The 11,205-nt window shown below is 41.9% G+C and overlaps 1 protein-coding gene across 1 annotated transcript; it reads right to left on the bottom strand.

The window, feature by feature from the left end:
- Window positions 1-897: 897 nt before the first annotated feature.
- caap1 (caspase activity and apoptosis inhibitor 1) lies at window positions 898-7,844 on the bottom strand. Its single transcript, XM_008289966.1, has 6 exons — window positions 7,647-7,844; window positions 5,495-5,686; window positions 4,780-4,864; window positions 4,627-4,684; window positions 4,459-4,526; window positions 898-4,317 (listed from the first exon to the last, which is right to left on the bottom strand). The coding sequence occupies exons 1-6, from the start codon at window positions 7,749-7,751 to the stop codon at window positions 3,899-3,901; spliced, it is 927 nt and encodes a 308-aa protein (XP_008288188.1). The 5' UTR covers window positions 7,752-7,844; the 3' UTR covers window positions 898-3,898.
- Between the last annotated feature and the right edge of the window lie 3,361 nt (window positions 7,845-11,205).

The raw sequence follows: 11,205 nt of genomic DNA on the forward strand, positions 1-11,205 counted from the left end.
TACGCTGGAGTGGAATATCAAATGTTCGAATCTCTTTCAGGGATTTTGGAGTGTGACTAAAAAAGAAAAGAAAGGAAAAGAAAGAAGGAGGGGGCAGCTTCTCTTCTGCAAATAGCACCAAACATACAATAACCCACTTGGCTTTTTTGTTTTTTTTTAGGGCTCGCGAGAGAAAGCCGAGCATCTATTCCGCACAAACGAAGTGAATAGCGAACAGATGTGCGGCACACCTGCGATCAGACGACTTCTTTTCAGCGACGGAGGATTCAAAAGGGAACAGAAGGAGGCATTATTCCAGGACGCAGGATGAGGAGAGATTCAAATACAGTGGAACTGCTAAAATATAAAACACCGAGGTCAGAAGCGAGGAGGGCATAAACACATGCATTCACTCGGTTTATGTTTGGATGCGAGAACTTTAATTACAACGGATTACGGCGGAATTAGACGTTCGATCAAAACAAAAGCTCGTTTAACATTAAACATCTCGGAAAGAGCAAAACAAAAACTGTTTTGTTTGCGACTCGAGGAAAAATGAAATGTGTCCGATGAGTCACCGCTCGAGGAAATCAATTCATTTAGTCATACAGAGGTGCTAAGTTATTTATTGCCTGTCAGCACGAGCTGTTAGTTCAATTTAATTCTCCTGCCGCAGAAAAGAGGGGAGATGCGACGGAGGAAATTTGAAGAGAATCTCTTTGTTTATGCAAACAGGATGTAAAGAAGATGACATTTCTCAACAACCCCTGTCCCTGCTGCGTTCTCTGCGGTCACATCCACGGCTTCACGTCGGACTTATATCACAACAAACCTACGAGACAGAGACGCTGCAAACACCAAAGGAAAGCAAAAAAACCGAAGGAAGCGGCTGTAAATGTGAGAAGAGGAAGTGACAGGCCTGTTTGTTGTATTTATTCAGCAGCAGCAGCAGCTTCAAGCCACAGATTAATACAGATCTGTAGGATTCTCTAAGTCAAAAGTGTGTTTTTTTTACCCTCCAGTACAACAAACAGTTCATACAGTAGACATCTTACATCGACTCCACAACTGCACGACTTAAAACAGTCACATTTCTGCTTTGTACTCACATTTCAAGGTTCCACTCTTGCAGCAGATCAGTCAAGCACGAGGACTAATTAGAGACCACAAGTGAAAACACCTGTTTGGGAGGAAGTGTTGCCTTGCAGGGATTTGACAAATCAGACACCGCCACAATAAAACACCAAGTACTGCTCATAAAACTGACAATAAATCGGCAACATTTGCTCAAAATCAGCCACCAGCAACATTTAAAGGTCCCACATGGTGTCAGTTTTCTATACAAATTAATCAAAATCTTTATTTTCTAGCTTAAAACACTCCAAAGATGGTTAACTTATGTCCTAAACTGTCTGTAGCTTCAAATGCAGCTGCAACAGGAAGAAGACTCGCTCTGCAACGGGACATTCATCAACACAGTAGCCAACATACGTGACTTTCTTGGCCAAAATTTGGTGAATTCATCAGACAACAATGCAGACAAACCGGCTCTGAAGTGACCTTCGGCTAACGTGTACCAGCATTTCAATCACTATCTCATATTTGTTCCATTGTCTGACAACATAAACAGAAAAAATACGAAAATCAAAACAGGTTTATTGGGAATTTAGCTGTATTAAAATGCAGTATGTGTGAGCACAGAGAGCAGGAAACACCAGCTAATACAATACAGTGATCCAACAAGCCCTTGTTTACTGGTTTCAGATTGCTACCAAGCACGAGTGCTAAGAATTTTTGCCATTTCTATGGCGACAATCCCATCAAAACTACCAGTAATCCACTGGGTGTTCAGCTCTTCAGATGCTGGCAGTGCATAAAAACGCTTGTGTTCACTCTTGCAGAACATTTGGTGAGTTTTGCTCACGGTTGAGACATTTTCAAGTTGAGCAGAAGCAGATCTAGAAACTAAATAAACCAGTTGGACTGAGAGGCAGCTGCTCGTTCTGAATCTTTCTTCTGGAAGCAACACGAGGAGGCAAGATTGTACAGATCTTATCTAGAAGGCCATTGGTTCCTCAGTTAGCTTGGGAGGCTAACCAGCTAGTTAGCCTCCTGTGGGGTTGTGAGAATGGAACAAGTGAAGGTTTTCACACCGTAACAGCTTTTATTTTGCGTATCCATGTTTAGAACGACCACAAAACACAATAAAAATGGACTTCCCCAATGGGAACGTGTGGAGATACCAACAGATGTTGACGTTTCTATTTAAAAAAAATCGCATAATTAAGACTTTAAATGCTGCATTTTCTGCATTAATCAAGTATTTTTAAACATTACTTCTTATGTCTCGTCATGTATTGGTAGAGCAGAAACGTCACCTGTTCACAGCAGAAAACTATGAAGATCAGACTATTCCTACTCTCAGGACGGCACCAATCCAAACCAAAGAGGGCTCAAAGACGAACCAGAATCAACATGACTGCTCCTGGAGTTGCTCAAAAACGGTTTCCATTGATTGTTTTTTGTGTTTGTCATGATTCTGGAGCTCTATGTTTGCATTTTTGTCGGTGTAGCATGCTTTATGGCTGCAAATGTGGGTTTCTTTTTCAAGGAACACACAAGGAAATTAAAATAATCCACAATAAAAGCGCAATCACTTTGGGAAACAACTGAAATTCCAAGTACATGAAGCGTTTCAATGGCTGCACACAACCTACTACTGTAGAGTATTTAGCGAACAAAGAAACCACGACGGGGAAGACATCGTGCAAAGGTGAGACTCTCCAGAGGACAAACTGCGCCAAACATAATGTGAGTTTTGGGGGACGATGGCGTTTTTAACTCCCTAATGAGCATCGCTAACCAGCGGCTCGGTCGAAACACTTACGAGACAAAAAAACACGACGGCTATTAAACCGACAGCATTTAGCGCGACCTTGTTTTTGACTCCGATAATGGCGCCGTTCGTCGTAGCCGCACGTTTCGACGCGGTTCGTCGGGTTCATTTGAATTCAGGAGACAAAAAAAAAAAAAAGTTGCACAAAAACAGCATCGTCTCACCTCCGCCGATCCGTCCTCCCGCCCGCTCAGCTCTGCTTAAAAAGCCATTTGTTCGCACGCACCGACTCATAATTGGCGTTCTAATAGCAGCCAAGTGACAGCGATAAATACTCGCCAATCACTGACAACACGAGCACTTTGCCATCTTTGTATCCCCCCTTTTCTTCTTTTCTTTTTTTAACCAAAGTGGACATTTTCCTCTTCACATCATCAGCGATACCTGCACATGAATGCGCCCTCACCTCCTCCACCAAATAACCCTTTTAAATGCAAATACCCAGGAGGCAACCGGCTCCTTATCACGCATTTCATTGTCTCCTTTGGGGTAAGTTGAGCTGCTTTTTTTTTTTCTCTTTCCTGCATCTGCATGTAATTGCAAGCGCTCAGTTTACGCTGGAACAAAGCAGCTCGAGAATAAATTACAGCGACAACAATATGACATGAGAAGGACGCGGCAGAGAGCAGAGTTCAACCTCGACCGGTGGATAAGCTGACTAATCTGTGACCGACTGTCGGTCAGACGTGGATGTGACGAGTCAAACAGGAGCTCAGTGGAGGGAAGCAGCGACGGAATCGGTTCTCAGATCTCAATAAAACACGTCCTCACTTCCTCCAACGTTGACTCGAGGAAGTGACACCATGATGAAGAGAAGCTGACTTCTGATGCAGCCAGAGAGCATCCTGACCATGACGTGGGTTCACTGCTGCACTGATTGGACGCAGAGTAACACTGCCATCTAGTGGGCGCAGAGGGAAACGCATGCAGGACAATCTGGTTTAATTTCACATTAAAACAACTCCAATGTGGAGTAAAATCACACTGAGCCAGCCGTTGAGTCAGCTCACAGTCAACAGTTTTTCATGTGTTTTTTGCCGCTTTCTTCCCGTCGCTCGCCTTCATCAGAGCCTTGATGGCCCTCGCCCTCATCTCCAGCTCCAGCAGCTCCAGTTGCTGAATCGACGGCTGACAGGCGGCGGTGGCGGGAGCGGCCTGAGCGGCCTGAGCAGGTGAAGCGACGTCGGCGGGCTGCACCGGCTGCTCTTCGGCCGCATGTTTGCCAGAAGAGAAGGCCAGGATCTCGCTGACGCTCCTGTCGATGTCGCTCTGGAGGTCCTTCTTCGGCTCCGGGTTGGCGTCGGAGCTTCGCCCTCCAGAGTCTCCCACTTTCACATCGGCGGCTTTGACAGGATGCTCCTCTTTGGGTCCTTCTATGTCGCTGTCGTAAGTGTCTGCGTTGATGCTCAGGACGTCGCTCTCCTCCCCTGAGCCTCCACCTTCTGTTAGGGAGAACCAGAGTCATTTTAAATGTAAAACGCTCCTTTAAAGCTTTTATTTCTGTCTTTAAAGTCTGCAAAACGCCCGAGGACGTTCAATCAAAGGCTGAGGGATGTTCTTTGTGAGAATTACACGTTAATTACCGTGCTTGGGGTCCTCTGTTTTTGCCGTTTCCTTGAGGCATGATGTAGAGTCTACATTACTGTCTTGCCTGGGAGAAAGAGAAAAAATAAAAAAAAAAAGAAATAAACTCATATGAGAGAAGCTCAACATCGCTGTGCTCGGAATAAGTTATTCAGCTGTTAACTCACTGGCTCTCCGACGTCTCCTCAGAGTTTTCGTTGCCGTTTCCAGCTGTCAGCTCTTCCCCTGGACACAAACAACAGCTCAGAGTTGAATTTGTTATAAACTTTTTTTAAGGACCCACAGTCCAGGAAATGTGTCAAACTGGCCCCAAGTCTCACCTGCTAAGATCTGAATCAGGTTTTTCTCCGAGATCGGCTCCAGCTGCTCCCAACAGAGAGTTTTGATTTCCTCTAAACTACAGTCCTGCGAACGAGAATGTGCGGCGAGTTGCTTTAATATCAGCCAAAGCAAACAGCAGATGTAGTTCTCCGTTTACAGGAGAGTCAGGCAGCGGTTTCTATTACACATTTCCATAAAACTTCACCAAACTCAGCCAGAAATTAAAACGTCAGCATCAAGAAAACACACAAAACAACAACGGCACCGATGTCCTGTTGAGCTTAAAGAAAATGTTTGTTCAAATTCAAAATAAAAAGACGCACATTCAGAATATATTTGAAAAATGGTTTTCAAGAGTCAGTATTGTTCTGATGCTGGTGTTGTAGAGGAAAAGCAACAGTCAGGACAGCTTCCAACATATTATTTCTGAAGAAAGTGTTCATCGTTGCAGAAAAAAGAAAAGTCCAGAAAACCACAAATGACACCTGTACATACACAGAGCAGCGTTTCTTTCAGGCAGTGGTGAACAAACATTGCATAGACAACATGACTCAGTCACCACGTTACAGTAAACTGTTGATAAATGAGCTTCACATCATTGTTTGAGGCAACCACTGACACTTCCAGAGACATTCAGTCTGATATATTCTAGTCATAATGAGATGTTGAGCTTTTAACAATAAAATAAATCCAGTCCACGTGTTCAGAAATCACCTTGAGCTCGTCAGGCAGCATCTTCCTCAGCTTCTTCTCGCCCAGCACATGGAGGCACTGCTCCAGCATCTCCCACTTGTCTCCGACGTACGCCGTGATGGGCTGGAAGGGCTGGCTGAGGTCCAGGCCTCCCTCCTCGATGTCGCTGCCGATCCTGTCCAGCTCCGGGTCGGCCAGCTCATCCTTGGACTCCTGGTAGTGGAGACGACAAGCGTGAGGCTGATGTGGCTGCCTTTAAACGCACTGAATGTGGTCTGAAATATTAAACAGTTTAAAGTGATTAAACTAAAAATAATCTAAACCTCTGCCTGAACCAAACATCTATGAGACTGGAGACTGTACTGAAGTCAGCTGCTGAGCTTTGACTGACTTCTTGTACGTTTTAGGATAAATTTTAACAGTATTGATTAGTTTTAAGGCCCTTTGATCTCTTTAACTTCTAGTGCACATCAGTAAAGACTTTGGATCTTCAGGCAGAGGTCGTTTGTCTTTTCTACGTGTTCAACTGAAAACTAAAAAAGGGGAAAGAGTTTGAAGTCAGGGTCCTCGTCATCTCGAGGAAATCAGGTTGGCTGAGCATCTTTTAAATCTCTCCTTAAAACAAACTATAATCAGAGAGCCTTTCCAGAATTTCTTTTTAAAACCCTAACCCTAACCGTATTTTTATGTCTTTATTGATGATTTAATTTTGCTGCCTTTTTAAAATATATATATTTTTTAACTTTTTAGAAAAGTGTTAATCTAAAATTAAGATTATTATTACGACTAATTGAGCAATTAATTTATTTTGCTTATTTAAATTTAATAACTCGACCAAAACACACAGAAATGATCACTTTTAAATTTCAGTATATTAATCCAGGAAGAAAAAAGAGCAAATCCAAGGTTCTTCATATATGTATCGTATCTTTAAGTTTAGAAACTTCTGTATAAGACAAATCAATTCAACACAAGCACAATTAACTACAGCTCACAAAAATACCTTCACGTGAAATTAACACCTGTAATAAGCAGTATAAACAAAAACTAAATATTATAATCAATGTGAGGGTAAAAATGATTCCTGTTTATTGAGCTGCGTTAATTTTACATTTTGATTAAACTTGCATTTTTGCAAGTAAGAGTAAATTACCGTTACTTAATTTTAGATTTATTATAAGTTACACTTTGAATTTATTCGATTTACTGTAAAGACACTTTTACCAAGTAGTAGAGCAAACGTGTAATTGTGACTTTGGAGACAAGAAATGCACAAACACACAAACTTCAGCACCTATCTGTAGTTCACAGCTAACAAGACACCAAACTCGTGGTGCTGAACAACGTGTAAATATCTTACTGTGATTATTTGGACAGATATTGAGACATCTGTGATGTCTTTTCCACTGAAACAAATGCATATATTATGTGTGATTTTTTTTCTGTAGTCCCTTACAATATGTTGTCTTACATCTGCTGAATATCAATCAAAGGCTGGGAAATCTATGTAGCACCAAACCAGATTAATGTGCATCGGTGTGTTGTTTTGCATTTTAACTTAATCAAAGAACTGATTTTTGCTATTTTGCTATATTGTGATTTCAATATTATTTTGATTAACTGGTCCATTTGTTTTCTGTCTGACTGCAGCAGAGTCATGATCATTATTAGAACAATGGCACTATAAAGCTCTAACATTAAATTGGGTTGTTGTTGTGATTCAATGTGGAAAAAAAATATATAAAAACTGCTTCAGTGGAACAAATATTTTTGCATTTTCACAGCAGAAACAAACCACAGGTGGGATTAATATCACTAATGATTAACCAGTAAAGCACCACAATGGAGCAGCATGTACAGCTGTATTCATCTACTAAATGGGACGCAGCCTTCATTAACACACCTGCAGGTTTCTCTGCTTTGACAAATTCATAATATCTGCTGTTATAAAGCTCTATGTTAACTGAATATTGTATCAGAAGCACAAATTAGCATAAACAACACATTTTGGTGAAATTGTTTGACTTAAAACATATTTTAAATCCAACTCACAGTCCCTCTGAAGGCTCATTTATGATCAGAGCGTTAATAAAGTCACATTAAACTATTTAAAGCTGATTGTTTTGATGAAGAACTCGCTCCTCATTAGCCGCTGCTAGCCTGCTTAGCTCACCTCCAAGCCGGACTCGGCGCTCCTACGTTTGCTGCCGTCGTGTCGCTCTTCAGACTGCGAGTGTTTCCGCTTCTTTTCGGCGCTGCTTGATTTCCTTTTGAGCATTTTACAGCCAAATAAAGCTGCTTTCCTCCGGAAAAATGCCCTAATTGTGGTGAGCTCGTCTGCTAAAGTGTAGCGTCGCGGCGAGAAACGTCATCAGCAGGGGACTCTACCTTCTTCTTCGTGTGTTTATTGTTGTTGTTGTTGCCGCCACCTGCTGGACTGGGGCGAACTCCTCCAATAAATATAGTATAAAACAGACGTGAATAATATAATATTCAACATGATTTAAATATCAAATGATTAAAAATTAACAACCTCTCAAGAATTGGATTGTTTTCTCTCATAAAAAATCAAAAACTAATATTTTAGGAAGATTATATTGAAAAAAAACAGGCCCCAAAGTAGAAACTCAATGCACAAAAGTGAATACACCTGTGATGACTTGTGATCATTCAAACACATTTTAATACCCTCTTGGCTTCCAATCAACCCAAATAAATAAAATTCCTAGTTTTGGACTTTGCGTATCTGCATCATCAAGGCTCCACAAGGAAAAGAATTTCCAGAGCAACTGAAAAATCCCAAAGATGGAAAGCAATACAGGAAGATTGGTGACCAACTGAAAATCAGTTGACACACAGTTGAAGGCGTAATCAGGAGGTACAGAAGGTGAGGCGTAGTCGTACCATGAATCAGAACTGCAGCAGTTGTTGTGACAAAGACGGTGCAGTACGTGATAATCCAGCTCTGAAGAGGAGATTAGGAGCTGTTTTTTTCGTGGAAATCTGAGTTTCTTTTACAGCTCAGACAGTGTGAAGGACATTACACAACATCGACGTGTATCCTAGAAAAAAAATGAACTTCTGGTGCAGAATTCCAAGATTAAACTTAAGCTAAAGGACGTGAAAGAGACACTGATGAATGCTAGGAGGACATTCGTTGGACAGATGAGCTCGAGATAAAGAGGCTCAGATGAAGTCCTCCATGCTGGTTGCGAGTCTGATCAGGACGACCACAGTGAATGCATCATCCTGACAGTGAAGCACGGAGGTGGCAGGATCATGATATGGGGCTGCATGACGGCAAAAGGTGTAGCAGAGATTAGATTTATAGATGAATGTCTTTCGATAAATGAAACTACTCTTTTAATCTAAATTTTTGTAAGTTATACGCTGGTTTCTAAAGAGGAAAAAAGTGAAAACTATCATGTGGCCAAGTATGAGTCCAATAAAACAACTTTAGGGTGTTTTAAAGAGAAAGTTTGAGCAACATAAGCCCTCCAATGAAGATGACTGAGTCTGTTGCTAAAAACAAAGGTGTATAAACAGTATACAGTATTGAAAAAATATATATATATACATAATAGAGTTGAATCTCATTAATGTAATGTGTACAGACTTTTGCTGCATTGACTTCTCTCTGTGAGGCCTGTTTTACTAATTTAGTTAATCTGAACTGTTCGTTTATTAAGCTGACATATGAGCAAACACCTTCTAAGTCACTAAATCATTGTGAGGTCTGCTGTGTTGTAGTCGATGTAGTTGTTATTGTATTGTAATGCTGATCGTATATTGATATTCCAGTGGCTCTGTGTTGGACTCCCGTTGAAGGCTGCGTTTCTCATCCACTTGTGCAACATGAACTAATGTGATCAACATTTTGTTTCCTTGTTTCCTTCCACAGGTTTTGCAGCGTTAACGTCTCTCCGACTTGATGGCTGTAAAATTACATTTTACTGCGCTGCACTTTTAATGCAGGTTTTAACACACGTCCAAAGCAATAAACTGGACGTAAAATTAGTTTTCTGCTGCAGGAGCTGATGCAAAACAAACTCTCGTCCACTCTGACTGCTGAATTATGAAATGAGCGCTGTAGCAGGAGATTATGAACAAATTATGGCTGTAATTAGTGTATTCTGTAAGTTCTAACAAACAAGCCACAGCTCCCAGCCACAGCAGCAGAGCCTGGCAGGCTGATGTTACATCATAGTCTGTGCATATACGGCTGCACAACCGCTAAACCTTTCTCTCACAGTGGGAGGTGCCTTTCCTGTGACCTCCCGAGCTGCTGATGGAAGTGCAAATACACTCGAACTGTATCCTATCATCACTTTACACTTCAAAGCTCGCTCAGATTACCAGCGACAGTCAATCACCGGTCCTCGTCCTGTATTCCACACAGTCTTGCCATCTCCCGGCTTCCATCTGCCTCACCATTTCATCAAATGTTACGCATCGGATTCATTACCCAGGAAAAAAAACCAAAAAAACCTTCAAACCTGCCGCCGCCGCTCATTTACATCATTCAGGCTGTCACATTTTGAAACAGACGCCACTACTCTGCTGCTCGTCGGTAACGTGGCGGGGTCTGATTCAAAGGAACTTACAAAGAGGCGGCATAATTATGCCACACGAGTCATCCATATGTGTAGGATTTAAAAAGGCCACACTGACTACGATGCAAAACAAAGAGACATATATGAAAATGCAATGTCCACCGCTGCATGAATTATGCATGGACGATATGAATATGCAAATGATTACTTACACGTGAAGCGATTGTTCACAAAATCAAGTCCTGACGTAAATATAAAACTAGAAAACACAAGTTTACATCCTCTTGTTAGGACCTTTTACATCAGGGCAGTCTTGGGTTTCCAATGGCTGCTTCTTTAATCGGTTTATTAGAGGTTTTCTGGAAGTGTGACAAAATCTGCTGATCATAAATGAACAAACAGCACTTCTGGTTTCCATCTACAAGCTTCTGGTTCATCTTTGACTCCTCTGGACGGAATCACTGCAGTTCAACTAAACTTGTTGTCTTGGTTCCAGTCAGGACTTTGGGGAGACCAGTCTAGAACCTTCATTCCAGCCTGATGGAACCATTTCTTCACCACTTTGATGTGTGTTTGGACTCATTGTCTGGTTGGAACATCCAACTGTGTCCAAGATCAACCTTCTGCTGATGGTTTTTGGGAGGTGATCCATTTACAGCCCCAGAGCATGATGCTGCCACCTCTGTGCTTGATGGTAGGTTTGGTGTTCTTGAGGTCAAAGGCCTCACCTCTCCTCCAAACGACCACAGAACATTCCTCCAGAAGGCCTTTTCTTATCTCCTGGATGTTTGATTCTAAACTGTTCCTCCATGGCGGTGGAAGCAAATGTTGCCATTTCCAAAAGCCTATAATTAAAATTGTCCTTTCTGCTGGAGGCATTCAGTCATTTGGATACGCTGGAAACAATTCTGTCCTGTCCTCACCAAATTTCATGGCTGTGGGAGTCATATTTATGGAGATATTGAACCTAAAATGGGGCCTAATATAGAGCATGATGCTGCCACCTCCATGCTTGATGGTAGGTTTGGTGTTCTTGGGGTTAAAGGCCTCACCTTCTCTCCTCCAAACATGCTTCTGCTCAGTGTTTGTTCCATCTGACCTCAGAACTTTCCTCCAGAAGGCTTTTTCTTTGTCCACGTGATCAGCAGCAGACTTCAGTGGAGCTTTAGTGGAGTCTTG

This window comes from Stegastes partitus, unplaced genomic scaffold (genome assembly GCF_000690725.1).
Source record: "Stegastes partitus isolate 25-593 unplaced genomic scaffold, Stegastes_partitus-1.0.2 Scaffold648, whole genome shotgun sequence".
NCBI lineage: Eukaryota > Metazoa > Chordata > Actinopteri > Pomacentridae > Stegastes > Stegastes partitus.